The sequence below is a fragment of the Penicillium cosmopolitanum genome, assembly GCF_028827165.1.
Source record: "Penicillium cosmopolitanum strain IBT 29677 chromosome Unknown utg000011l:1.0-3548175.0:1.0-3550911.0, whole genome shotgun sequence".
NCBI lineage: Eukaryota > Fungi > Ascomycota > Eurotiomycetes > Eurotiales > Aspergillaceae > Penicillium > Penicillium cosmopolitanum.
The window spans coordinates 675840-700377 of record NW_026622681.1 but is presented as its reverse complement, the minus strand read 5'-3'; the positions used below and the strand labels follow the sequence as shown (position 1 = coordinate 700377).

The window sequence follows — 24538 nt, the reverse complement described above, 5'->3', positions numbered from 1 at the left end:
AAGCATAAGAACAAATCAATTGGCTGCGAAGGTGATAGTACTGTCACTTTATAAGACAAAAGACGTCGAAACCTGAAGGGCCAGGGGTCCGACTGAAGTACATGCAGGGGTATCAGGAATTTGCTAGTTCTGGCCACATTAGAATTGCTGCTGGGATGGGAGGTCATAAAGCTTACCCCAAAACGCTCGGGAGGAGATCAACTGGCGGAGGGGCTTTTGCGGTACTCGCGGTACTTACGCGTACTTCGCGACCGCTCGCGATGGCTCTGTCAATATTGGCGGGACATTTCCAAGCAACCTTCCGTATAATCATGCTCAGCTTGGACCCTGTTTGCTTCTGCGGCTGCTTGTTGCGCTTCCTGGGTATGGATTGTCACCTGCAACTGCGACAAGTGGAGCAGCAAGTTTGGCTCCGTACGATCTACCCACTCAGGACGTAAACTCTGCCGAAGATGGCTTGCGTATGGAGTTAGGTGTATCAAGCTTTCATTTGATGGTTTTGAGGACTGCCGTAAGTTACTTGAGGGATGGCGTGGAGAGGGTCGTAGCGTGAGGAGGCATACTGATCTCCTTATCGGGGCAGTACGAATCTGAGCACTAAGCTGCTTGAGCAGCTAGATGAGCTGGTAGCTTGGGCGAAAATCGAAAAAGCGGACCGGCTGCTAGAGTATGATGCAGCCTCTTGATCCCTCTGCGTGCTAGCTGTTCGAGCAACCGTGTTGGTGTTAAAATACGTCAACACGTTACCCTTCAAAACGACGTCTCATCATCCAGTCATGAACTTGGCGGTCCCATCCTTCGATACCATCCTTCGGTCCCATCTTTAAGGCTCCCAATAATGACAAAGACTCTTTGAGCCCGACTAACGGCAAATTGAGTCGGTTACGGTCAGCGTTGAAACCCAAGCTCTTGGGGTTCTCGCTAGGTTTTGTCATCAGCAGGAACACTATCGGAGCTTCTTGACTCTGCACTGCATTGATGATGTGGACATCTTTCCATACCAGGCGCTGATCACGGAGGGAATCTTTGACCAGGTTCCGCTGCCGCGGTAGGGAGCGATGACCATTATGTCTTCGGGGTTCACCTTGTCACCAGAAGGAGCTCGGAATTTATAAAGACTTTGCAGCATATCGACCAGAACCCGTACTTGATGGCGATTGACCTAAACGGTTTCCCTGTCCTTTTCTCCGCAGTCCCAGACACGCTAACGAACATTCGTCGGACTCCCGCGACGCCCTGTGCCGTGAAGTAGTGCCGGCTTTGGGTAAACTCATCCCAGACATGACTAATCCGCTCTATGTCATCATTCCGGAGCTTTGCGACAAACGAGCCCCTGTTAACTACTTTGTTGAACAATTCCATAATGGAAGGATGGCAGCGGTAGTTTGTACAGTCGACTCAAGAGTGAGCGTTCTAGATAACGGGCGATCTCATTTCCAGTCGACTTGGAGATAACTGTCGATGAGAGCTGTTTGTGGTCACCAATCAAAATGACAGCTTTGAGGCTTGCCAGGGTCATGGCGATCATGTAGTCCCCCTCCAAGCATTGGCCAGACTCGTCGCACACGAGGACATCAGGCTCGAAGTTCAACCGCAGTATTTTATTGGAGGCGCAGCTGAGAGTCGCTGCAACAATACGTGTCTGAGAAAGCTGAAGACACGGCCAATAAGTTGCTTTGTCGCACCTTTCAAGTCTCTGTTCTCGCTACCTGGAAGTCCCGACTCCCTGATCGTGGTCCTGCTTCACCAGTAGTCTCCATTTTTTGCAAACATTTTCCTCCTCGTATCTTTCCAGGCTTCATAGCTCTCGATCATTGTGTTTAACTGGAGTTTCTGCAGTTTTTGATCCATGGCAGAGACGTCAACAGACAACTGGACCCATGGCTGTGTCTTCCTCTCCTTACGGATCACAGACATCTGCCAACTTTGTGATAGGAACCGAATAAGCGAGCCACACCACTTACGCAGATCAGGGGCCCTGCTAGCAAGGCGTGTGTATACTGCGGCGGTGAGGTTGTCAACAGCTTTGTTTCACCCAGCAGCAATCAAAAACTTAATCCCAATTGCGGCATGGGAGAGGACGACCGGAATAGTCGCATTGGTTTTACATATTCCAGGGGGTCCTTGGATCAGCATCACTCCGCCAGGACTTGCCGCGGTGGACTTTTTGAAAGTCTCTAGCTGGAACTGGTCGAGAGTAGTCTGGTCGAGGATGCGCTTGATCCGAGCGTCTTTGATTGACGTCTCTAGACCCGAGTGCTGACACCTATCGAGGTTGAAGAACTCAGGGCCGTGGGGATCCATTTCTCTGCCGTGTACGAACAGTCTTTTTGAGAGAAAAACCTCTTTGTCAAGGGAGAGTTCTTGTAGAGCGCGAATTGGATTTCGGTCGTTTCGGAAACCTGTGGCTTGATCTCTTCGGAGACGGTAGCATGGAAAAGCCACTCTGGGGCTTCTTTTTTTGACGAAAGTGGGCTCTTGTATCTTGTCCACACTGAAGACGCTGTAGCTGATCCTCAGCTTCTCGGCGCTTCCGTTCCGGATTCCCTCCAGCAGGTATTCTCTTCGGTTTCGATTTTTGATAAAGAACGGATCTCGGGAACGAGCTCGAGACAATCCATTCTTTCCCGAGTTTTGGCCAGCCTTGCAAGGCGTGTTGATACTGCCCAGGTGTTGAATAGTATCGTCTGCTTCACTCGGACGGCGGTAGATAGTACATATATCACAGTTCTCAAGCGTAAAAATGATACGGGATTGTTTGAATCCTTGCAAGAAGCAGTCTAGTCGAGGCCGTTGGGAGTCCATGCGGAATTGACAGACTCCAGATAAAGTCGTACTGAAGGCCAGTCTGCTTTATTGGTCTCTTCGGAGCGCTTTTTCCAGTTCCTTGAAATGGTATTAGACTGGAATTGGTGAGAACAACACGGCACTGGTTTGGAGATGGGACGATGGTTGTTGTTAAAGCTAGGAGTTGCAGGTGGAAGAGATCGGGCAAGAGATGGCTACCTGAGTAGGTACGAGTAGTCAACCATATACTAGTAGTATGTAAGCTGTGGGTGGTGACTGCCTTTCTAAGGTTGTTATTGTTGTTATTGTTGTTGTTCTTGCCATTGCCGCTACTGCAGTATACCTGCCTCATGCGAGTCATGCCTTCCCTTTCTCGTAGGTCAACATCGCACTTACCTTAAGATAGGGTAAGGTACTCACATGATCGGGGGATAAGGTGGAATCTGCCTTGGATAGTCTTTATTTTCTTCTCTCAATTTCTTTTACAACCCTACTTTACTGCGCCAGCTCCACTGTTTTTGATGAAACAGAGTTTTGCCAACTAGGTTCGATTTCTAGACCACATCTACAAAAACAAGGAACGAAAGCCCGGGCAACCTGTCATCTCCGGGACCTTTATCCAATGTTCGCGACCTCCATTATCAATTCAAGGAAATTTTTACTTTTCATTTTCCCGAGGATTCCTATGGTGGGAGTGCTGATGGACCTAGATGGCCAGCAAGCGGTCATTCATCGGATATGCCGGTTCAGGGGCCACCTAAATGTATTAAACTGGAATCGCAGCCAACAAGTCGTTCAGATACCCTCAGCGACCAAGATCAAGACGACATCGATGAGCCAGAATATCCAAGGGAATGTGCAACCTGCAAATCAAGACCGACAAAACTGACGGCACTGGTGGTTTCCTAGATTTGCTCCCATTGCACAATCAAAGAGCTCTCGCTGTGCGAGAGGCACTCGAAGAAACAGCAGAGCCTCGAATCAATTCGGCTTTCGCCTTCTGTTGGAAACTTCATGTCCCGCGTTGCCAACGGACCTGAAATACGACCAAGTACAACGACACGTAACATCCCAGCTCGGCCAAGCGAATATTCGATCCATTGTCGGTGGTGGGCTCATTGATCCCAATGGCGAACTTTTCTTCTCATAGTTGAGGTTAAAGCACAACCCCGAACCGAAAGTCCTTGAAAGCCACTTCTTGTGCGACAAGCCTTGAAAATTCTGGCGTTTATTGCCTCTACTTGCGAATCTTTTGATGTGCCAGGCCGCGGCAAACACCGCAAGCACAAAGATCATATCCGGCTAAGTCAGTAAGTAAATTGTATCAGCCATGGCGTAATATACGCTAATTGATACGCCAAGATGGGTCAGCTCACTCACTACGGCATCGAAATCTTCCTTACAGTTGCCGAGATGAATCAAGAATATTTGGGCTTCCCGTTCCAGGGTTTTTCTCCGAACCCTGGTTCCAAAACCTCGTTCCTAACGCTCCGATTATACGGCGCCTTCAGCATCTTTGAGAAGACTTGGAGATCTTTGCCCTCCTAGTTCAGATTGTTGCGCTGACATGTTTTCACCACCGAGAGCATGAGAAGGGGAGGGAGGAGGAGAAGAAGAGGGAGGGCGCCAGGGTCCTTGTAAATATTGTTCATTTCCAACATCGTCAGTATAGTATTTCGCTGTTCTGTATTTCGCTGTTCTGTATTTCGCTGTTCTGTATTTCGCTGTTCTCGGGACCCTATTCTCATACAACATAATTTCTCAATCAGATCAGGACCAGCCAACTGACGGAAATGTCCCATCAAACTCGAAGCCCAGTGTCCCGTTGTCCAGGTAGTCTGGCCAGTCTACAAGACTCTCGATCCCTTCAACTAGTAATTCGGTGTTCAAAGAGGTTTCCGTGAATAGATCCTCTATCTCAGTTATCATGCGGTTGTGATCCTTGGATGCTGCGTTGCCACATTGGGCCATTTCAGCAAGTAGCCTTTTGACTGGCTCGTATGGTGCATTGAATATGACACCATCGAACGCAGTGGGCCGCCTTTCTCTGATAAATCTCGATATTAGATGTATCGCAAGACTAGTAAATATGTGCAGAGAGTCCCAGAACCCGAAGTTTGCTACGAATAAGTCAGTCGGATCTAGTGGTTTATTTCATAGTTTGAGCCCAGTCTCAAATAACTTGGAAATATAAGCACGTACCTATCCTATGACATTTTGATAGAGCAAACTGTATGGCGGTGTTGTTTATTGCTGCCTGTAAGCACTGAGTATCCAGGCTCTCAATCTCGCTGCTTGGGATTGGGGCATCGATGTTCTGAACGAGATCTTGAAGTTGTTTTAATAGTAGGGGGCGAAGGAGAATTATAAAGCACTGGATTAATTAGTCTTCTATTTGGGATTGACACAAGTTATCACTTCATACCTGGTTATAGCGTAGGAGTAGTGACGCAATCGTACGCATAGGGGGATTAGAAAGCGTATTCTCGGAAAATGTACCATCTTCCTTGAACTCCAGGCTTAGTGAGAACTGTGCCTTCCAATTCCTCAGGGCTTGGAGACAGGGCTCAATCAGTGCATGTGCCTCCAAGGAATTCCCGTATCGAAGCTCGGAGATAGTCCTTGTTATATGGTACTTGATACGAACAAGCTTAACTTGCGCAGTAAGATACCGAGGATCTGAAAATTCTTCGGTCTCGCCAGAAGACAATTCTATGCAATCTGCAGTTGCACTAGTATCGTCATACAGCACCTGGGATGGTGCTAATGACAGCTCGGTACAAGTCATTATATCCATGCAAACTGCCGTCCACCAAATTCGCTTGTGGTGTTCTTTCTCAAGTGGGCTATGTGCCACCAATGAATTTGGAATCCCCAGGAGGTTCGCTAGTCGTAGAGCCATTCCGGCATAGGCATATGCTGTCTTTCTCCGGTTAAGTGAATAGCAGTAGAATGTCTACTAGAAATGAGCTTCGATCTCATGTAAAACCAACATACATATCGCACTTACAATGAGGTTGAGAGCTTCGACTTGTTCGATTGTCGGTTCCTCGTAAGACGGCCGAAGCAAAAGTAATGCTTGTTTGAAAAATTCAATTCCCGGGGGTGTAATCTGTCGCGAATCCCCATCATAGGGGTTATCCGCTGTTAATCCTGACTTATCACCGATGAAAAATGAAGGCGCAACGCCGTCGTTGTATGACTCCCCGAGAGCCAAAACAACCGAGAAACAGCAAAGCCATATTCGATCGACTGCCTGTGACTGTGACGAATCATAGGTGGCTTCGATTTTGGCACGGAAACACTTCTTTTTATACCAATGATAATCCGACCCCATGAAAGATTCAAACTGGCCCAACAGATAAAGAGCATATGAGTGTGGCGGGAGTTTGACGAAGACCTTGGCATCTGTGACGGTTAGTAGATGTTGGTGGGGGAGAGGACTGTATAATTATACGGTTACTGTCATTATCGAGGGGGATATATGTGTAATCTGAAGTTGCAGACCGGTCATCATTATCATGAAAGTTGGATCGGTCGGCAGTTGAGCCGTTTGACAATGGAGAAACCCCCGAAATGTCTTGCGACCGGGTGGAATAGACGCCTTTGAGCTTGCGAACAAAGTGCTCCGTTGTAGAGTTCTCAATCAACCGATCTGGAATTGCCTGTCCTTCTAGGCCAATGCTCGAGGGAGTTGTGAACTGGTAGCCAACTTGAGTCACACGTCTCTGATTATCGCCAACGGGCTGCCGGAGTTGCGCAAGTTCGCTCTCTAATCTTCGCAAATAGCTCTCCGGAATCGATATTGCTTTTTCTCGAAACGAGTATACGCAAGTCCTCTGGCTTGAACGGCATTTTACACAAGGTTGTTCTGTTCTCGATTTGTCAGGCTGGTGTCGATGGACGAGAAATCTGGACGTACCCCCACTGCACTTCACTTTCTGGGTGCGGCAGTAATGACAAGCGTTGATAGATCTCCCTTTGAAGCGAGGCATTTTAGATGACTGGGCGTAGCGACCGATTGGGGGAAGATGTTTCTGACTCGAGTTCCCAGCGAGGGAAGCCGGGCAAGTGGGAGAGTCCCCGGCTTTTATCTCCAACGGATCCGAGTCCCCGCAGTACCAACTCTCGGTAGAGTTTATTGATATCTGCTAGAACCACACTAGTAACTTGAGTTCACTTGATGATCTATATCTTCACAGGTCATAGCACACTTTCTGGCCTTTTTTCTCCCTTTCTTGGAAATTACATGTTGCGAATTATTTGAAATCTGAAAGAAAAGAAAAAAAAACATCTCTATAGAACAAAGACTACTTGTCCGATGGGAAAATCTAACCTCATTTCGCCTATGATTTTCTATAGTTTGCCTGGAATGACTTTTTTGTTCCTACCCTTCCATCCATCCAGCTCTCCCAAGTCTCTCTGCGGCCACGGATGAGGCTCTTTGCCAGTCTTTGGCGGAGTTGCGCCAAACCGCCACTTCCATAGATCGGTATACTCCTTGTCCAGTTTTCCTTCTAACATGTCCACGACATATTTGCCAATCACCGGCATAAACTTGAATCCGTGACCAGAGCCTGCTGTGGCAATGTATAGGTTCTTAGCCTTAGGGTAAGGGCAGATGCGAAAGTTGACATCCTTGGTATCTCCGTCCCTTCGCAATGTTAGCATCCGAAGAAGAATACTCGTAGTTCAGCAGAATTAACACCTACCAGCACATGCGAGTGGAGGCCCACTCTCGGTCCGCAAGCTCAGGAATCATGTCACGAACGAAAGATCTCATTTCCTGTTCGATTTGTCTAGGAATACCGTCTTCTGGATAGTCTTCATGCGAATGGCCGATAGAAGCGCCCGGGATAAAGGAGTTGTAGTAGTTGGTGATAAATCGGCAACTACAAAGTTTGAGGAGTCCATTCTCATCTGGAGGAAACAGAATACCTGTTGGATTGTATGAGCATCATAAATATTTCCCTGTCGATCATAGCAAACTCACCTTGCTCGAAATCATCCACGATGGGCAAATTCTTGTACTTGATCACTTCCTCCGGGGTTAATTGAATTATCCCCACACAATGCGACCGAGCGATTATTTCATCTTTCGCATCAATGAGCGTCGCCGTATTTGCACCTGTACAGATGACGACCACATCAGCCAGGTGTACCTGTCCATTGGCCGCTAATGCACCAATGCAAGCGCCATCTTCATTGTAAAGAAGCCGCTTGACAAATCCCGCGTCTCCCGAGACATATCTAACTCCATTGGACTGAGCTGCTTGAGAAAACCGAAGAAGAGCTTGTCCGGAGGGAACCTGTGAGTTAAAATATTCAGCAATTTCCTGATTGGACTAATTTGATTTCTACTCACCCATCCAGCTTGCGGACTCCAAAGGTTCAACCAGCCGTCAAAAGAACCAGTAAACTCAGGCCACTTCTCTTTCGTTTCCGCGATGCTCATCCATTGTGCAGATTCGTTATCTCCCTTGGTCGCAGATTCGTACGCGGCCTTCAGAAAATTCTTGGTCATTTCGTGTGCAGACATGATCCACCCAGTTCCTCTAAACATCCCCCGAAAAATTGAATCCTGGTCTTTCCACACAGTCATCGCTTCTCTTCCAAGTCTTGTATATAAAGGATTTGGATAATCATGTCGAATAATCTTGTTCAAGTCTGTGGCCGCTGCATCCTTGGATGGTGCTGCAAAGCGATCAAGAACAGTCACATTGGAATAACCTCGGTGAGAGAGATGGTAAGCAGTGGAAGTGCCGAAAGCACCTCCACCAATGATGAGAACAGAAGGCGGCGACATTTTTGGTTGTCTAGACTAAGATTTTCAGATGTATTTCCATCTGGCGGAATTGTGAGCTCCATTTAAATCTCTGGTCTTTTCGGAAAAGGGCTTAAAAGTGCGGAGATGATGAGGTCTCTTTACATCACCGGACACTACGGCTAAAAGATAATTGGAGAGCCAGCGTCAAAGTCATCCATTCCCATATTGTTTTATCCTTGCTAGTGGATAACGTAAATAGTCTGTCGACACGGCCGCTACGGCGATGGAAGAAAGACTCAGCCAACCCCGCTTCCGAAAGTGGAGGGTATGACTGTTTACCCAATTAAACTCGTGGAAGAAGCCGTAGCGGCCGACGGCTGATAAGCTCTCAAGGCATATCCAAATATGCGGGGAAGGCTATCTCCGTTGCAGCTGATCATAATCTGGGGTCAAGCCGTTCGAGCCGGACAGTGTGGTAGATATATTATATATTAGAGATAATAGGAGGGGGCACAGACTAGCTAAATGACGATTTTCCAAGGTTCACTATAAAGTCGCATCCGAGCGCTTAGTATAAATCATAAATTTTTACCATTTTTTGACTCATTTCTAAAAGTCATCATGACGGATGTTAAGAAGCAAGTCGAACACCCTGCAATTGGCCCCAGGAGAAGCTGGATTGGGGCTCGCCTGTGTCTATTCACCCAATGCCTCCCACATTGCAAGGGCTCACGAGTGAAGAGATTGGAAAATTGGAAAATCTTCTCGTTAGGAAGCTCGACATTCGACTTATGCCTATGCTGGTCTTGATCTACATCATGAACTATCTTGACAGGTATTTTGCCAATAAAAAGTTTAAGGTATTTCTTGACTAATAAGATATTCAGAAATGCGATCGCAGCCGCCAAATTAAGCGGAATCACGGAGGAGCTAGGTCTGACTTCGGTTCAGTTCCAGGTATTTGAAATCATGGCAACCCGAAGGCTTTTCTTTCTAATACTAGCATATCATTCAAGACTTGCGTGAGCGTTCTATTTGTCGGGTAGGTCCCATATCCCCTCTCACTCCGACCATGGATACCACTGACAGCTTTAGATATATCCTAATGCAAGTGCCGTCGAATTTGTTTCTGAATAAAATTGGAAAGCCCGCGCTTTATCTTCCCACATGTATGATAATATGGGTCAGTTAACGCCATAAAAGCAGCATTTTCAATCTTTCGTTTGTCTAAGATCATCTAGGGCATTCTATGTGGCGCCAGTGGTGCAACACAGGGCTATGGTGGCCTTGTAGCATGCAGGTATGAAATTGTTGAATAGTTGCGACAAATGCCCGATGAGCTAACCTAGAGAAGATTTATCTTAGGCTTCGTGGAAGCAGCATATTTTGTCTGTCAGCCATCCTACTATTTGTATATCGCTGCAGCTAACATATTATAGCCAGGATGCATGGCGACGCTGAGCGCTTGGTATACCCGAAAGGAACTATCTTTGCGCACTGCCATTCTTTACTGCGGGGCTCTTCTTTCAGGGGCATTTTCCGGGCTTATCGCTGCTGGTATCAACGACGGAATGAATGGGTTAGTTGTAACGGCCCATTTAATTCTTCAAAATCACTAACTAGCAATAAGTGTGAGAGGCCTCTTGGCATGGAGGTGGCTATTCATAATCGAGGTATGTCCCGGCTGTTTCATCATCGTAATAGTCCTTATGCAGACCTCTGACCACAGTAGGGCTCAATCACGGTTTTCATTGCTTTTGCCGCATATTTCGTTCTACCGAATTTCCCACACAATTCAACATGTATAACTGAGCAACAACGAGAGCTCGCCATCTGGCGACTGGCAAAGGATATCAGAGAAGACGAATGGGAATGCGAAGAAAAACCAACCTTGATGGGAGGGTTTAAAGAGTGTATAACCGACTCGAAAACCTGGTTTCTCGTGGTTCTGAATCTTGGTGCAGTCTCCAGTGGTACAATAAACAGCTTCTTTCCCACCGTGGTAGAAGGCCTCGGAGAAAGTCGAATTCACACACTTCTACTCACAGTTCCTCCTTATATCTTGTCCTGCATTGTCGCCATGGCTGTTTCTCGGAATGCCGACCGGACAGGCGAACGCTACTTCCATTTCACTCTACCACTTTGGGTCTCCATTGCTGGCTTCATTATCTCTGCAGCCACGACTAAATTCGGTCCAAGATACTTTGCCATGATGATTATGCTTCCTGGTGTTTATACTGCTTTCATTATTGGTATTGCCTGGGTAGCAAACACGCTTCCTCGGCCATCTTCAAAGCGAGCAGCTGCGCTTGCACTTACAAACGCGATAGCAAATTGTTCATCGATTTATAGCCCCTATCTGTACCCTGATAGTGGCGCACCCCGGTTTGTTCTTGCCATGAGTGTGAATGCCGGCACCTCCTTATTGGCGATAGTTACTGCTACCGTTTTCCGGTTCATCCTACGAAGACTAAATCGGAAACTTGGTAGAGCGGAGCTCGATGGTGGAAATGATGGAGGTTTTAGATATCTCCTTTAAATTGCACTCTAACTGATACGTAGAGCTTGAATTATTGTGAACTTGAATCGAAATGCCTCTAATTTGCCGCTATCACTGGCCATAAAATAGAGCCCTGATCTCCTCGTTTCCATAATTCTCAAGGAGGGCAAGCTGCAACATAATCCTTGCTTTCTGCGGATTCAGAAATCCGCTCGTCATTTGAAATGAATAAATAGAGTCACCACCGGCAAACCCATCCTCCGTACGTCGACTAAATACCATCGGAATACCAGTCTCATTATACATTCTCTGCGCAGCCTTCAGCCCACTCTCACTCCATCCGCCAGCTCCTACCCCTGCGAAAATAATTCCTTTCGCTCCAGATCGAACGGATGCTTCGACGAGAGCCGGATTCGCGTCCTGATAGCCGTAAAGAATATCTACCTGGGGCAGAAAATCTGCATCCCCGATACTGAAGTGTGGTTTGTTGCGAGGGGTCGATGGAGAAGAGTAGAATTTAGGGACTTGGTCGATGAAGAAGCCGAGTTGGCCTTGTTCTGTTGCGTAAAATGTATCTAGAGAGTTTGCGTTGTTTTTGGTTGTAGTATATGCGCTTCCTATACGGCTAATTTATGATGTTAGTATCGATCAAGGGACAGAATAACGTCGATTTACTTACTCGTTCAACACAATTAGGACACCCCGGTCGCGAGCTTCATCGGAGCCGGCGAGTTTCACCGCTTGATATAGATTCAAGGGTCCGTCGGCGCTGATTGCGGTGGAAGGCCTCATAGCGCCAGTCATAACAACCGGCTTATGTGTCTTCACAGTCAGGTCTAGGAAGAATGCCGTTTCCTCCAGTGTATCAGTTCCGTGTGTCACGACAGAGCCGTGGGATATTGGGTTCGCCATGTCGGCATTGACGTATCGAGCTAGATGAAGTAGGATAGTGGAGTTGATTGATCCGCTATCAACGTTTGAGACTTGTAGACCAGAAACATTTGATATGTTGCATAATTCAGGCACTGCCTCTACGAGCGCCTCGATGGTGACTCCGACTTTATAGTTTGTGGTTTGAGTATTACTCGTACCTTTGCTCGCAATTGTGCCTCCGGTTCCGAAAATTGTCACATTGGGTAGGTTGCCGTTTTGATGAGTATGTCCTTTGCACGAACTGGATACGTGCGGAACAGCCGCCGAGGTGGACAGAAAGACCTGGGCAAAGAGTAAAAATGTTGTCTTTATGACCATCGTGGGAAATTTAAGTGCTTCAGAGAAATAGAACGTAATGAAAAGAATGGGTGAGATGTGAATTGTGTTGAACATTCAAGGGATTTAAACTCCGGCGCCGCTACTAACTGAGCCGTAGCGGCCGAAACGGGTCTAGTAGGGCTCAACCGGAGTGCTGCTAAATGGACCACCTTTTTTGCTAAATGGGCCATGGGCCCTTCTGAATCCAGATGAGTATATAATTTCTATACAAATTTAGATATACTCAATCTATGTCTACGGTAGTACAAGTACTGCAAAAGTTTCTGACTCCCTGTTGTCTACTATCAGTTACTGTCTTCTAATAGTGAGCAGACTAGTACCTACCCAGGATAGAATAGATTAGCTACTCTCTTCCATCTCAGGTAGGTACTAGTCTGCCATAGGATAGCGGAGACTAGAGAGGCCAACAACGGACTAGAAACTTTCACAGCGCTAGAGGTAGATTAAGTGTATCCAAAGTTGTATAGAGATTACATACTAATCTGGATTCAGAAGGGCATATGGTCCATTTAGCAAAAAAGGGTGGTCCATTTAGCAGCCCTCCTCGACCGACGACAGTTGAGGAAGGTCGACTGTCAGCCACCAACAACGTGGAAATCATATTGATTCCTGAGCAGTCGGAGATGAAACATGATGGACTTCAGACTATGACCACCACATTGTCATATACTCTGCTGGCTACAAAGCCTTGGTCAATTCCCAAAATCATGATTGGAGCTGGTCATGACTCGTTAAGTTTGCACGTCTACCGAGGTCCAGGCAAATATTGGGAGATCCAACTTGGCTCCTTCCAAGGGAAGCCATTTTCACGCATCTGGCGGTATTCGATATACCCCCCCAGCGATCTCGTCCTTCGAATCTGATGCAAGACCAACCACCACATCCGCAACAGCCAGCAACTGATCGCGCAGTCGGGCGAAATCAATGGCCGCTTCGCCAAAGGAGGGCGCCCATAGACTCCACGGTCCAGAGACGATAGACGTAGTCGGAAGAAGGTAGTTATGGTACGTTGTCCCGATGCCACCCTGGGAGGCATAGAAAGGAATCTGCGAAGTGTTTTTTGGGGGGTTTCCTGGGGTCACCCCCATCCCATCCAGCATGCGGTTTTTGACAGCTGTAGTAACAGCATCAATAACTAGCCGAGTAGGTCCAACGCTCCAAAGAGTTGCTTCGCTATTGCCGGTGAAGTTCAATACACGACCATATTGACCGTTTGACGCAGCGGATGGCAGCAGCTCCCGTGCTCCCAGGTGCTCGAGGATGATGACCAACGCAAGATTTCCGCTATCGTATTCCTGGTCGAGTTTCTTTGCGTACGGGATCGATCCATCTCTGCTGTATGTCAGATGTCCGGACGTGAATGCAAACTTAAGTGTCTTCGCCCTGGCGGGCGATGCTATCGGCTGAGCTGCAAAGTACTTTGCCAGTGTAAGGAGGCCTGCCACGCCATTCTCTTGGACCCAGGTTGCGCCATCCGTATGCGAACCGATGATTATTGTTTCCTTGGATCGACCGGGAAGAGTAGCAAACAGCTCGCGGGTATATTTACGACCTGTGTCTGCGGAAATCTTCAGAGATGCTGCATGTCCGTACCGACATGCGTCTCGAAGCATATAGTACTGCTCGGAACCCAGATAGACACCCGGAATTAGATAATGTTGTCCAAAATGAGGATCGTAGTAACCTTCTAGCGTTTTTCGAGGGATGTCGAACGCAGAAATCAATCCGGCTGCACCACCTCTTCCAGCGGCGATAAGGTCGTCCGCTGGTGTGGAAAGATATGGCCTTTCGTAGGTGCCATTGATTTGAGCGGCAAGATCTGGCGTGATGTACTATATTTGACTCAGTAAATAGTTGCTGTATCGCGAATCGCAAGTGGGGCCCGGGTAAAAGAGGGACTGACTGACATGCGAATCCTTCAATAGATATGGATATGGGACTTTCAAAGGGAGAAGATCTCTAAGAATGACTTTACCCCGGACATCTACGGATGAGATGCTTTGGTTGAAAGGGACATAGATCAGAGGGCCGGTGAGGGCAGAGTCATTTGTCGGAAGAGTGAATGGGATTGCTCCAACAATTGGGATATTGTGGCACTTTCCATCAGACTGGATGCAAAGGGTTCCAGCCTCACTCAGATTCATCCCTTCCTTTGGCTCCCAGACGTCAAGATCGTACTTAGACCCCTGGACTTCAAGTCCGGGTATGTCATGCAAGCTTGTATTGACCCAGTCAACTAGTTCATTATGCACATCGCTTCCCGGAAGTCGCAGCCCGACACTTCCCACTCTATGAACTAGGTCGCGAAGTTCATTGATGGGGGTGAAGTCATTCTCATCAACAGTGAGGGCTGCTGATGCTGCAACCAGCCCAACGCTGACGGCATGAAATGATAAAAGTAGTCGATTTGAGAGCATGTTGAGATGGTTTACTGCATTATGAAATCTCGCTTTGCTTTATGGCCCCGGAATTAGGCTGCCTTCTGTGAAGTATGTCGGTATGATGATAGAGATCCACAGCTCCACTTCGCGGAGCTCGGGGAACTAGTTGACTGCACAGAGTCCGCGGACCAGATCAAAAGCACAATTTATCCTCGACACAAATGAGACTGCCCATAATTTTGATTTCGCCGAGGTTTGAAAATACGGAACGAACCTTAATAATTCAACGTTGCATTCAAAATCAGTTCCGATGACCGGATAATACGGTCTCGGCGTGAACCTTCAGAGTACAACTGTCTAAAGTTCGGTATTCGGAAGATACATGCGCAGCGTATACTCTAACTATAGACCTGCCCCGCACCTCCAGTACGGTGATGTCGAGATAAATCATCTTCTTGCCTTTTCAAAATCTCCAGCTTGCATATTCGAGAGAGAAAAAGATGTAGTATATCGATTGATAGTATTTTTGAAACCGAGCAAGATATCCAGTAATTAAGAAAAGACGAGGGGGCCGAAACGACTCCATCTGTATCGTGTGATTACGATCGTCGGCCTTTTTGCCATTGCAAGGATACCCACAAACCGCTTTTGATTACTAGTAAATTATCCAAGTCATTTCTAGTCTTCTGTATGGATTTGACTAGTTTCGTTGTCGGAGTTCAGTCCGCAAGCTCCGGAGATACCCCAACCTCAAGACACAAAGCCCGATATGCGCAGACCAAAATATCATACATCTGCCGAACATCCGCCGCTTCAACGCTCCAAGTGCGTAGCATTTGCAAGGAAATCTGTATCAGTTCCCGCCAATCGGCTGGAGGAGGTAAACTGGACATTTCCACATGCACGATCGTCGAAATAATCATAGCCAAGCCCCAGATCCCCCGGAGCGCATACCAGATACCGCCATGTCGCCTGTGCTTCTGAAGATGAATAATTAATCCCCTTGCCAGATACACATACTCATTAGCACGTGAAAGGACTGCTGGGTTGATTGGGGCTCTATTGTGGTGAAGGACGTAATAAAGGAATGGCCGAAGAATTGCCTCTCTGCCACCCAAGAACCGGCCTAGCAGAAACAAAGACAGCTGGTCATTAGACGGAATCTCGGTGTTTACAGATGGTCGTATTGTAAGGGGTAGATGGTTATACCATGCAGTCAACTGTTCGTCGATCTGTGAAGATCTTTGCAGAATGAGGCTGATGTTCTCCATCCATATTTCTGGACCTTCAGGTGAGTATATCAGAGGTATTGCTTGGTCCAGTGTTCTTCGCAATGCAATCTCGGCGAGGTAGTATAGCCAGCTTTGCTCTTGGCTTTTGTTGAACAAGGCATCTCGGCTATTGATGTTGGGAGATTCGGCGCATGGCAGTGTTGGGGGCGAGGGAAATAGGTCCGGGTAGTCGAGGGAAATTAGGGCGCTTCGAATCAGCGGGATCTCGTTCAAGAACTCGCTGTCAGTGAATCAAATAGGTTAGCCGCGTCCAACATATAAATTCCATCGTGTGAGTACCTTTCAGCCTTAACGCAGGACCAGTATAGACGTTGTTCAAGACGATAGTCACTCTGCTCATATGGACCGGTTGGTCTTTGTTGACAAAGCAGATATGCATGCAGTCGAGAGCAAGCCTGCTCAGTCAGGAACCAGGCCTCGAGAATTCGTAGCGTATGCTTCTTGTATATTCCTGCCAGGTAAAGACATTGGATATCCATCAGCGTTGTACCTAAATAACCGATACGCTTGCATGCTGCCTCGTAATATGTTTCTGCTCGGGTGTAGGATGCATCATCTCTTGTTGAATTTTCATCCGGCGCGTCAGCTCCTTCTGGAAAATATTCAGAAGCGAAACAGCCAAGCGCACATGCCAGGAGCTGGAACATGCAATTAGAATGACAAATCAAAATATGGGCGAAGTACTTCAATAATCACATACCACAAGACAAGACTTGGTGTCCCATTTCAGGCCGGCTTCTGCTAATTGTTTGGCATGCTGCTCAAGTTCACTTGGTTCGAGGATGGGATTGCGCACATGCACATAGTCTAAGAAGTTTCGACATAGTGTAAGAAAGTCGTCTTCGCGGATTCCATACTTGGAAGATTGCCTATCTGGCGCAAGACCCGCTATGTTCAAATTACACTCGAGGACGAATGACTTCTCCACGATTGGTTCTCCGAGAAATTCCATGACTTTGGGCCAGAAAAGAAGTCTCTCAACGCCGGCGCAGAGGCGATTTGATGGTGAATGACCAGTCCCGTCACTCAAGTTTCCACGATGCACGTGGCCTGGGTTGTAATCATTCGAGCTTGCATATCTCAAATTTGGCTCCGTGGTCAATATGGTGGTTAAGTCGTAGGTAGGCGAGGCGTTAGAATCTTTTTGTGTTTGGGCTATAGAGTCCAGAACTGTACGGATCCCCTGCAACTGATGCAGAATCTCCACAGAGCCAGAGTCAAATCTAAGTTAGGATATGCGTCAGCTTCATAGTAGGTGATCATGGGACTGGACTGCCTAGTTCCCACTAACTTGGGGCTTGCAGAAGATCTGTCGTCGGGGTAGACACAAGCTAATTTCAGGGTGCAGCATGAGTGGCATGAGGGCCGCCCGTTGTCGCATTTGACGCGACGCTCCCTGCAAGTTCGACATGCCGTTCGCTTGCGCTTCCGCGCGGCGGAATCTGATGGAGCTTGCCCAATCGCTTGAGAGTCCATTCCAGGCGTTGACATTGCGAGAACATGGGTGAAGAGCAAAGTTCCGCGAGCTCCGCGAGCTCCGCGATATGGTGGCGACCTAAGCCTCGTGGTTGTCCGCGGACCCCGCGAGGCTCCACTGTTATTTCTATGGGGAAGTTGTAGGCACAGTCAACATACAATATTGTTCTAAAGATTATCTCGTGAAACATTCTAAGCCATCTTAGAATTACAAAGAGTATATTCATCATGATGCCTCGGGTAATAGCAAATGGATCTATGTAGTATCAAATCCCTCGTTCATCAAACTGAACAGCTGCCATCTTCTCGTACTGCGGTTTGCAAGATATCCGCCATTTCTTTCCAAAGAGAATCATCGGAATGCAGAGCAAGTTACATCCGACTGCTAGACATCCAATTACTGTGAAAGTGTTGTACAACCCCATACTGCTGATCCATGGGTCAAGCGCAAAGATGATGATAGTTGCAACCATATACTGGGCGAAGCTCACCCCAATCAGAGCAGTTCCGAGGATCTTCACAAATCAGTTGCTGCATACTAGTAGACAGTTTTCTGTCCCATTTCTCTGGCAGGACTACTTACTTTGTTATATGAGTCAGTGAGATAGGTCAGGGCGATTGGAATAAGTGCAGACATGCTAAACCCATAAAGCCCAGATCCGAGGCAGGGAAATATCCACGGCAAGCCCTGTACACATATAGTCAATATAAATCAAGACCTTAAGCTGAATGTAAGTATAGAATTAGTGGGAAGAAATACCTCCGATACACTGTATCCATACAGAAACAGACCCACGGGGCCTAATATTCCCGGCAGAAGAGAAATGTAAAGCCGCATTTCAGGCTCATAGACACCTTCATTCCGTCGGGCGAGGAATTTGATTGACCAATCGCTCACAGGGCCTCCCCATATACACCCGAAGATAGATCCAACGAACGGTGGTAGGTTGAGCAGGCCGATGCCTGTCGTTCCAAAGTTATAGGGAGGCAGGGCGAGATATTCTGACTGTGTTGTGGCGAGTACCGTGAACCATACTAAAGCGGAGCTATATTGTATCATCACATAGGCAACGGCTGGTATGCTCACTAGGACTTGAACTGGCATGTATATATGATGTAGAAATTGGCTGAGAGATCCGGCGGATGTCGTGAAGAGCGCCAAACGTTGGCGCGGTGATTTCAAAGGAATGGAATGGTCTATCCAATTCTGTATCTCATCCGGCACAGTCGATAGATTTGTGGTAGCTGTAAACTGGCTTTCGGGATCTACTAGTTCTGTTCTTTTGAAAACATCACCTGTGTTGATGGGTCCAATGTCCTGAGCTGATGTTGGAGCCCTGATTTCTGACCCAGCAATGGTATGAATGGAGAACTTGGTTTCTTCAAAAGCGAAAACGAAAAGAACCAAGTTCACAGCCACAAGAATAGCTGACCACCAATAGATCCAAGGCCAACCTTGAGCATCCGCTATGTATCCCGCGGCGACAGGAGCGAGAAAGACCTGGAAAATAATTGGATTAGTCTGAATTTGAGGTATAGGTCTCGGGGTGATCTTACACCTGTGCTACTCATTATCTGATAAATCGCATTTGCTCGACCTCTCTGATGGACGAAGAATAAATCTGTGATCTTCGAAAGAATGTCAGCACAGAGATGAACTCAAACCTGTGTTGTTTGGAAATTTACCGTGATAGGAACTAGAGTCCATCCAACGGCGCAAGCTATCCCATTGAACACTTGTGCAGCCATCATATTTGCAAGGTCCCGAAGCACTGCCTGCCAAATTGCAGTAATTAGGACCACCATGGCAGTCAATAGGTAAATAGGCCTGCGCCCAAACTTCAAGGCCAAGGGTACAAGGATGATTGAACCGAGACCGAGAGAGACACAGTTCACAGCGTATTGGTTGTTGAGTTGAGGGTATGTAATATGAAGAAGCTCCTCAAAGTCTTGCCAAATCACCGGGCCGATGTCAATCCTGAATAGATTAGAGTAGTACGGAATATGTATGCAAGAAACAAGATATTAACCCACAAAGCAAACACCAACATGGTAAAAAATGATGCAATGGCAAAGTGTACAGACTTTCGACGGAACGACCAATTCTGTTAATCTGGGATCAATACGGGTATTCTCCACATCATTGGATTTTTCTGTCAATGTAGCTCACCAAGGGGTCGTTTGGGTCGGAGGTAGGCTTTGGTTGTAGAATGACCCTTCTGTGCGAAGACCCTGCTCCTACTGTGAAAAGGTGTCTTCAGTCAGAGTAATCCACGGCTCACAGTGAAAAAGCCGGACCAACCTACCTGGGCCCTCTAGATATGCAGTTCCTGGTGCATCAAACGTGATTTCCTTGAGCGACTGTCCTGCCTCGGTCGGCTCAGCATCGGTAATCTCTGCCATAATTGAAGTTTGAATGGTTTTTTGTGCGAGTATCTATTCTGATATAACACTTTCAATGAAGATGACATTAGCTGATAGCTCAAAAAACGTCTTGGTGCCCGGTGCTTTAGAGCCACTTATGTTCGAAGTGGAATCCTATATAAATGCGGAGAAGCCATAAACAGGGCTATCTATGACATTCTATGATAGGAGACATTTACTTCAAGCAGATAAGCCATCGTTTTCCGGTAAATATTGCCGTGTTCCAACATGTGTAGACAATTTAGTGCAGGACTGCTTGATGATACAGTTTCGGCAATTGAGCCAATGCCATCAACCCCTTCGACCCATTATAGATATCTCGGTGCTCTTTACGAATGAAATGTCTCAATGTATTTTCTAAAGCCGAGTAGATACAACCACCAGGGGAAGCAAAGGGTCCATGCTCAACCTAGATGTACACAAGATACAGTTCGGTCGCTAGGACCTACCCTTTCGGTACTGATCAGAGAGATATGACCCCCGCGGAGCACGCGGAGCACGCAGGAACTATCTCCAGATATCATTCTAGTTACTAGTATATGAACTCCGCCCGGGCGTATCTCAACGGTGGTATATAGGACATTAATAAGGCATCGATTATATTAGCAATCGTTCTATTCCATCCTTTATCCGTTCCCTACATTCATCATTTTCATTTGAACAACGCACCCAATCGCCATTATGTCTTCTATCAAAGTTGCTATAATTCAGCTCCATCCTCAAGTATGTCCATCCTCAAGTACTCTCAAGATGCCTATATCTTACTCACCTTGCACTCTAGCCTCATCAAACAGAGTCAAATCAGGCCCGCGCTATTGCCTATATTCGAAAGGCAGCTCGTGCCGGTGCGAATCTCGCAGTGCTCCCCGAGTACCATCTCGGCGACTTCTTTCCTGAAGACCCCAAATATCGCGATGAATGCGCCAATTGGAAGCAATACTTAGATGTATACCGTGGTCTTGCCAAGGAATGTAACATCTGCATTGTACCCGGGTCCGCAGCAGAGCTGTATCGCGACGAGAAGACCGGAGCAGAGACTATATTCAACGTGGTCTACTTCATCGACAACACCGGCGCCGTGAATGGCCGGTACGAAAAGAAAAACCTCTGGCACCCAGAGCGACCTCATGTGAAGAGTTCACAGAATGATCCGCATGTTGCTTTTGATACACCCTTGGAAAGGTTGGGATGCTGATTTGCTGGGACGTGGCGTTTCCAGAAGCATTTCGTGAATTGACTAGCCAAGGCGCGAAGCTTATCATCGTGCCATCGTTCTGGAAGCTTACCGATTGCGCGCCCCAGGGAATCGTGCACAACCGATTTGCAGAAAAGGTCTTTCTCGATGCGGCGCTTATTAGTCGGGCGTGCGAGAATACGTGCGCCGTTGTCTTTTGCAATGCGGGTGGCCCGGAGGAAGAGGACTTTGCGGGGTTGTCGCAGGTCACGGTCCCTTTTTTGGGTTGTGTTGGGAGGTCTGACAGTTGTGAAGAGGAGATGAAGATCGTTGATTTGGATATGACGATTTTGGATGATGCCGAGGCTGTGTATAAGGTCCGTCAAGATATGGCTCGACCTGATTGGCACTATTCATATCGAAGAAACTTGAACGTCTAGAATAACTTTTAACGTGTATAATCCATGGATTCTACTAATCTCTGCATTCAACGGATGCACCCGTGGTGGTTGGTCTGCATTTGAGCTTGTCTGCGGTTGCTGTTTGATGCAAAATATATGTACAAGAGCTCATGATGTTGGAATCGAACAATGATACCTAGGTCTGAGCCTAGATAGAGAAAATAGAGGAGGGAGATTGCACCGGAAAATCACCTCGGAGCTGGTAAAAGAAATCCAAGGCCACTCTATAGGATTGAAATTCCACAGCAGCGAATTCGTGCACTGTCCACATGCGCCTGACGTCCCCACCAGAGCGTAACGAGCTCCTCGACAAAGATCCGGTCCGTGGCGCTCCACACGTCTAGACCCATCTCTGCCATATCGGCAATCGTGATGGTGACTGGGCCATCGCTGTCTGGCTCACCTTGCTCTTCCCAGTCATTGTTTTGGCTAGTGTGGTTCACATTTGATCGCTGCCGCAGCAGGGGGGCGTTGTCATCGTCGGTTTGAATGGACTGTCGCGACATGGAAAGCGATAGATCCGTGTCGTCGTTCTCCATATCATCGAGATACGGCGAATCATGGTAAGCGTCTATACAATCTTCACCGGATTCAGAGTCGTGACGCGCAATGGCCCCGGCCAAGGTGTAGAATATCTGCGTTGTCAGACGACGGAAGTAGGCTACCAGAGCAACTTCCGGTGGCTCTTGGCCACTCTCCTCGCCATGGAATGAACGACGGGTTGTGGAGTTGGGGGCTGGGTATGCAAGACTTTCCACGCTTGCCAGAAGTCGTGCGTCTTGTTCGATCTGGTGCTCCTCTTCCTCTTCGGTGAGTCCATCGCGATGTTCGCCGGCGGAAGCCCACCAGATGAAAGAGTTGTAAGCAAGTCGGGTCCACGAGATTGGCTCGACAACTGGGCTCGAGGAATATGTAGAGTCACTGTCAGATGAGTCCTCGGTCTCCGGGGACGTAGGACGGTCGGCGGCGAAATGTCGTAAGCCTCTGCGAAGCATCGCATAGCGCCGGGCATCGCGTTGTGTGGCCTTAAGAAGGAAGGTCTGCTTTGAGTTCTGCTTGCCACTTGAAGGATGCATCAAACTAATCTGAGGGAAGACTCGCTCAGTAGCATGCTGGGAATGGGCGGGTGGAAGAGTAACCAAGACATCGTAAAGCTCAGGCTTCATAGTCAGGACACTGTCGGTGGAGCAGGCAATCCAACTGGGGTCCTGATCCGGATCTTGACTCGATCTGGTCGTGTCGAAGGATGCAAGGTGAGGAATATCATGTATACCAACGTTGAAGAGGGGGCGGGGCCGAAGCGGTGGTGTGTATCCGGACGGGAGTTCTTGTAATAGAGAATTCGGAAGAGATGCTAGCAACGATAGGTCATATACTATGGAATAGTCAGAAGCCGTTAGGGAGGGGTTATGACAAGGGATGCGTTTTACCATAATTGCATGGTATATGAACTGGTGCTTCGTTCATGAAAAGGATGCGTTTGCGCAGTAGCGCGGCGCGGTATAGAGGAAAGATCAAAGGACCAAAGCAATCGAGAAAATCGGGAAGCGATGAAGCCGGATGGAATGGTGTCAGGGCCGGCCTGAAGGTCTCCAATACCATTGCGTCGCTAAAAGCGCGACTGCGCGACAGGCTGTCCGGTCGGTCGCCCGGTCGGAAGCGAAGGCTCACTGGCGAGTCGACCGGCGAATCGGCAGCAGAAGAATCAGGTCCTCCGATCTGAAATGCATCCCAGTAATCGGACAAGGGTTGTTCATTCGACATATCGGCGGCGTATTTCCTGGCAGGGGCATAGGTGTCAGTTGGGAAGCTTGCCACCGGGCATTGGGGCGGGGTGAAGTAGCACTCACAGCGTCAAGTCTCTCAATCTTGGAGCGTGTCGCCAACTCTTCCCGAGTCTTCCAGAGCTCAAAGGGACGAGGACGCCGATTGCGAACATCTTCGCATTGCGCTCCGCCTCGGCGGCGGGCTGGTTAAGGAATGAGCTGATCCCGGCATACTGGTCATGGACGAAATAGCTGGGAAGAAGGTAGACTGTATTAGCATTTTGTACAGAGGTCTGTTAGAGACGCATTAAGCAAACTCACACCAGATCATCCTTCACGTTGTGTAGGCCGGAGGGCAGCGACTTGTATTCGACCACGCCTTCGACGTCAACTATGTATGGGGCCCGGGTGTCAGCCTGGCGCGTCGCAAAAGCTCCGATGTACACTCACCTCCGGTCGTTCGTTTCCATGAGACCACGTATCTGTCCGCGCATGCGCATTAGCATCGGCGATGAGCCCCTCCTGAGCTTGGAGAAGAGGGGTGGAGTAAGCCTTACCCGGTCCTGATATCGAAGCGGATAACAAATAAGGCAGCGATGCCTGGGGGGGGATTCCATGGCGGCGCGAGAAGCATCAATGGCGGACTTTGTATGGGAGTCAGGGGCCATAATGATGTTGGAGGAAGCTCAAGTTGAACGAGAAGACCCTAATGGCGCCATTCGGGAAATCGGAGTAGGTCGATTCCAGCTGGGCAGAAGTTCCAAGGGTATCGGGGAATCACGGTGGAAGTGGAGGTGGAGGTGGGTGGAGGACCCTCGGAAGTTGGGGTGGCCGAGACTGACCGCTTTGGATATACTCTGACATAGTAGGAGTAGGAGTACAATATGTAGTAGTTACCAGTACTATTACATCTCATGTCTTTACTCAGAATACTCTTAGAAAATATTTGATACTAGTAGTACTGGTAACTACTACTAGTATAGTATAGGTTCGTCATTCTCACTTCCATTGGTTGAGTATCGCTATACTGTAGTATTAGTAGGTTGTAACTAGTTAGTGGTAATAGCAACACTAGTTGGATGCTAATACCTATGTATACCCCCCTTTTCTAGAGTTCCAGCAATGTTTCTTTACCCGATCAGCTTTCTGTCCTCTGAGAAATCTTCTGTGGTTGGCCAGTTGATCAGTTGAAAGCGGTTAACCCCAGCCCGTTTTAAGATTGACAACTGGGGAATGCA

General features: G+C 47.8%; 12 protein-coding genes across 12 annotated transcripts; 2 read left to right on the top strand and 10 right to left on the bottom strand.

Moving 5' to 3' along the window:
• Positions 1–743: 743 nt before the first annotated feature.
• Positions 744–1129, bottom strand: N7509_011731 (uncharacterized protein; the record flags this gene model as incomplete). The annotated part of the gene is made up of 2 exons (XM_056636368.1): positions 744–921; positions 1002–1129. 2 exons carry the CDS (start codon positions 1127–1129, stop codon positions 744–746), a joined length of 306 nt encoding a protein of 101 aa, XP_056482398.1.
• A 902-nt stretch (positions 1130–2031) lies between these two features.
• On the bottom strand, positions 2032–2805 carry N7509_011730 (P-loop containing nucleoside triphosphate hydrolase protein; the record flags this gene model as incomplete). Its single annotated transcript, XM_056636367.1, has 1 exon — positions 2032–2805. The coding sequence occupies one exon, from the start codon at positions 2803–2805 to the stop codon at positions 2032–2034; it is 774 nt and encodes a 257-aa protein (XP_056482397.1).
• Positions 2806–4557: 1752 nt separating this feature from the next.
• N7509_011729 (uncharacterized protein) lies at positions 4558–4758 on the bottom strand (the record flags this gene model as incomplete). Its single annotated transcript, XM_056636366.1, has 1 exon — positions 4558–4758. The coding sequence occupies one exon, from the start codon at positions 4756–4758 to the stop codon at positions 4558–4560; it is 201 nt and encodes a 66-aa protein (XP_056482396.1).
• Positions 4759–5206: 448 nt separating this feature from the next.
• N7509_011728 (fungal specific transcription factor domain-containing protein) lies at positions 5207–6782 on the bottom strand (the record flags this gene model as incomplete). The annotated part of the gene is made up of 4 exons (XM_056636365.1): positions 5207–5743; positions 5798–6195; positions 6245–6559; positions 6710–6782. The coding sequence occupies 4 exons, from the start codon at positions 6780–6782 to the stop codon at positions 5207–5209; spliced, it is 1323 nt and encodes a 440-aa protein (XP_056482395.1).
• Positions 6783–7143: 361 nt separating this feature from the next.
• On the bottom strand, positions 7144–8593 carry N7509_011727 (NAD(P)/FAD-dependent oxidoreductase; the record flags this gene model as incomplete). Its single annotated transcript, XM_056636364.1, has 4 exons — positions 7144–7441; positions 7500–7725; positions 7781–8096; positions 8153–8593. 4 exons carry the CDS (start codon positions 8591–8593, stop codon positions 7144–7146), a joined length of 1281 nt encoding a protein of 426 aa, XP_056482394.1.
• Positions 8594–9261: 668 nt separating this feature from the next.
• On the top strand, positions 9262–11093 carry N7509_011726 (uncharacterized protein; the record flags this gene model as incomplete). Its single annotated transcript, XM_056636363.1, has 9 exons — positions 9262–9389; positions 9442–9511; positions 9571–9596; positions 9650–9737; positions 9796–9854; positions 9909–9942; positions 9994–10133; positions 10185–10227; positions 10287–11093. The coding sequence occupies 9 exons, from the start codon at positions 9262–9264 to the stop codon at positions 11091–11093; spliced, it is 1395 nt and encodes a 464-aa protein (XP_056482393.1).
• Positions 11094–11165: 72 nt separating this feature from the next.
• On the bottom strand, positions 11166–12305 carry N7509_011725 (L-asparaginase; the record flags this gene model as incomplete). Its single annotated transcript, XM_056636362.1, has 2 exons — positions 11166–11679; positions 11734–12305. 2 exons carry the CDS (start codon positions 12303–12305, stop codon positions 11166–11168), a joined length of 1086 nt encoding a protein of 361 aa, XP_056482392.1.
• An 827-nt stretch (positions 12306–13132) lies between these two features.
• Positions 13133–14743, bottom strand: N7509_011724 (uncharacterized protein; the record flags this gene model as incomplete). The annotated part of the gene is made up of 2 exons (XM_056636361.1): positions 13133–14158; positions 14234–14743. 2 exons carry the CDS (start codon positions 14741–14743, stop codon positions 13133–13135), a joined length of 1536 nt encoding a protein of 511 aa, XP_056482391.1.
• Positions 14744–15426: 683 nt separating this feature from the next.
• N7509_011723 (uncharacterized protein) lies at positions 15427–17490 on the bottom strand (the record flags this gene model as incomplete). The annotated part of the gene is made up of 4 exons (XM_056636360.1): positions 15427–16219; positions 16279–16637; positions 16700–17222; positions 17291–17490. The coding sequence occupies 4 exons, from the start codon at positions 17488–17490 to the stop codon at positions 15427–15429; spliced, it is 1875 nt and encodes a 624-aa protein (XP_056482390.1).
• Positions 17491–17741: 251 nt separating this feature from the next.
• Positions 17742–19878, bottom strand: N7509_011722 (MFS general substrate transporter; the record flags this gene model as incomplete). The annotated part of the gene is made up of 8 exons (XM_056636359.1): positions 17742–17990; positions 18059–18163; positions 18236–18976; positions 19033–19104; positions 19162–19453; positions 19510–19580; positions 19646–19716; positions 19782–19878. The coding sequence occupies 8 exons, from the start codon at positions 19876–19878 to the stop codon at positions 17742–17744; spliced, it is 1698 nt and encodes a 565-aa protein (XP_056482389.1).
• A 702-nt stretch (positions 19879–20580) lies between these two features.
• N7509_011721 (carbon-nitrogen hydrolase family protein) lies at positions 20581–21513 on the top strand (the record flags this gene model as incomplete). The annotated part of the gene is made up of 3 exons (XM_056636358.1): positions 20581–20622; positions 20681–21028; positions 21082–21513. 3 exons carry the CDS (start codon positions 20581–20583, stop codon positions 21511–21513), a joined length of 822 nt encoding a protein of 273 aa, XP_056482388.1.
• A 245-nt stretch (positions 21514–21758) lies between these two features.
• N7509_011720 (uncharacterized protein) lies at positions 21759–23934 on the bottom strand (the record flags this gene model as incomplete). The annotated part of the gene is made up of 6 exons (XM_056636357.1): positions 21759–22909; positions 22965–23314; positions 23385–23552; positions 23622–23691; positions 23751–23782; positions 23858–23934. The coding sequence occupies 6 exons, from the start codon at positions 23932–23934 to the stop codon at positions 21759–21761; spliced, it is 1848 nt and encodes a 615-aa protein (XP_056482387.1).
• Positions 23935–24538: the final 604 nt, after the last annotated feature.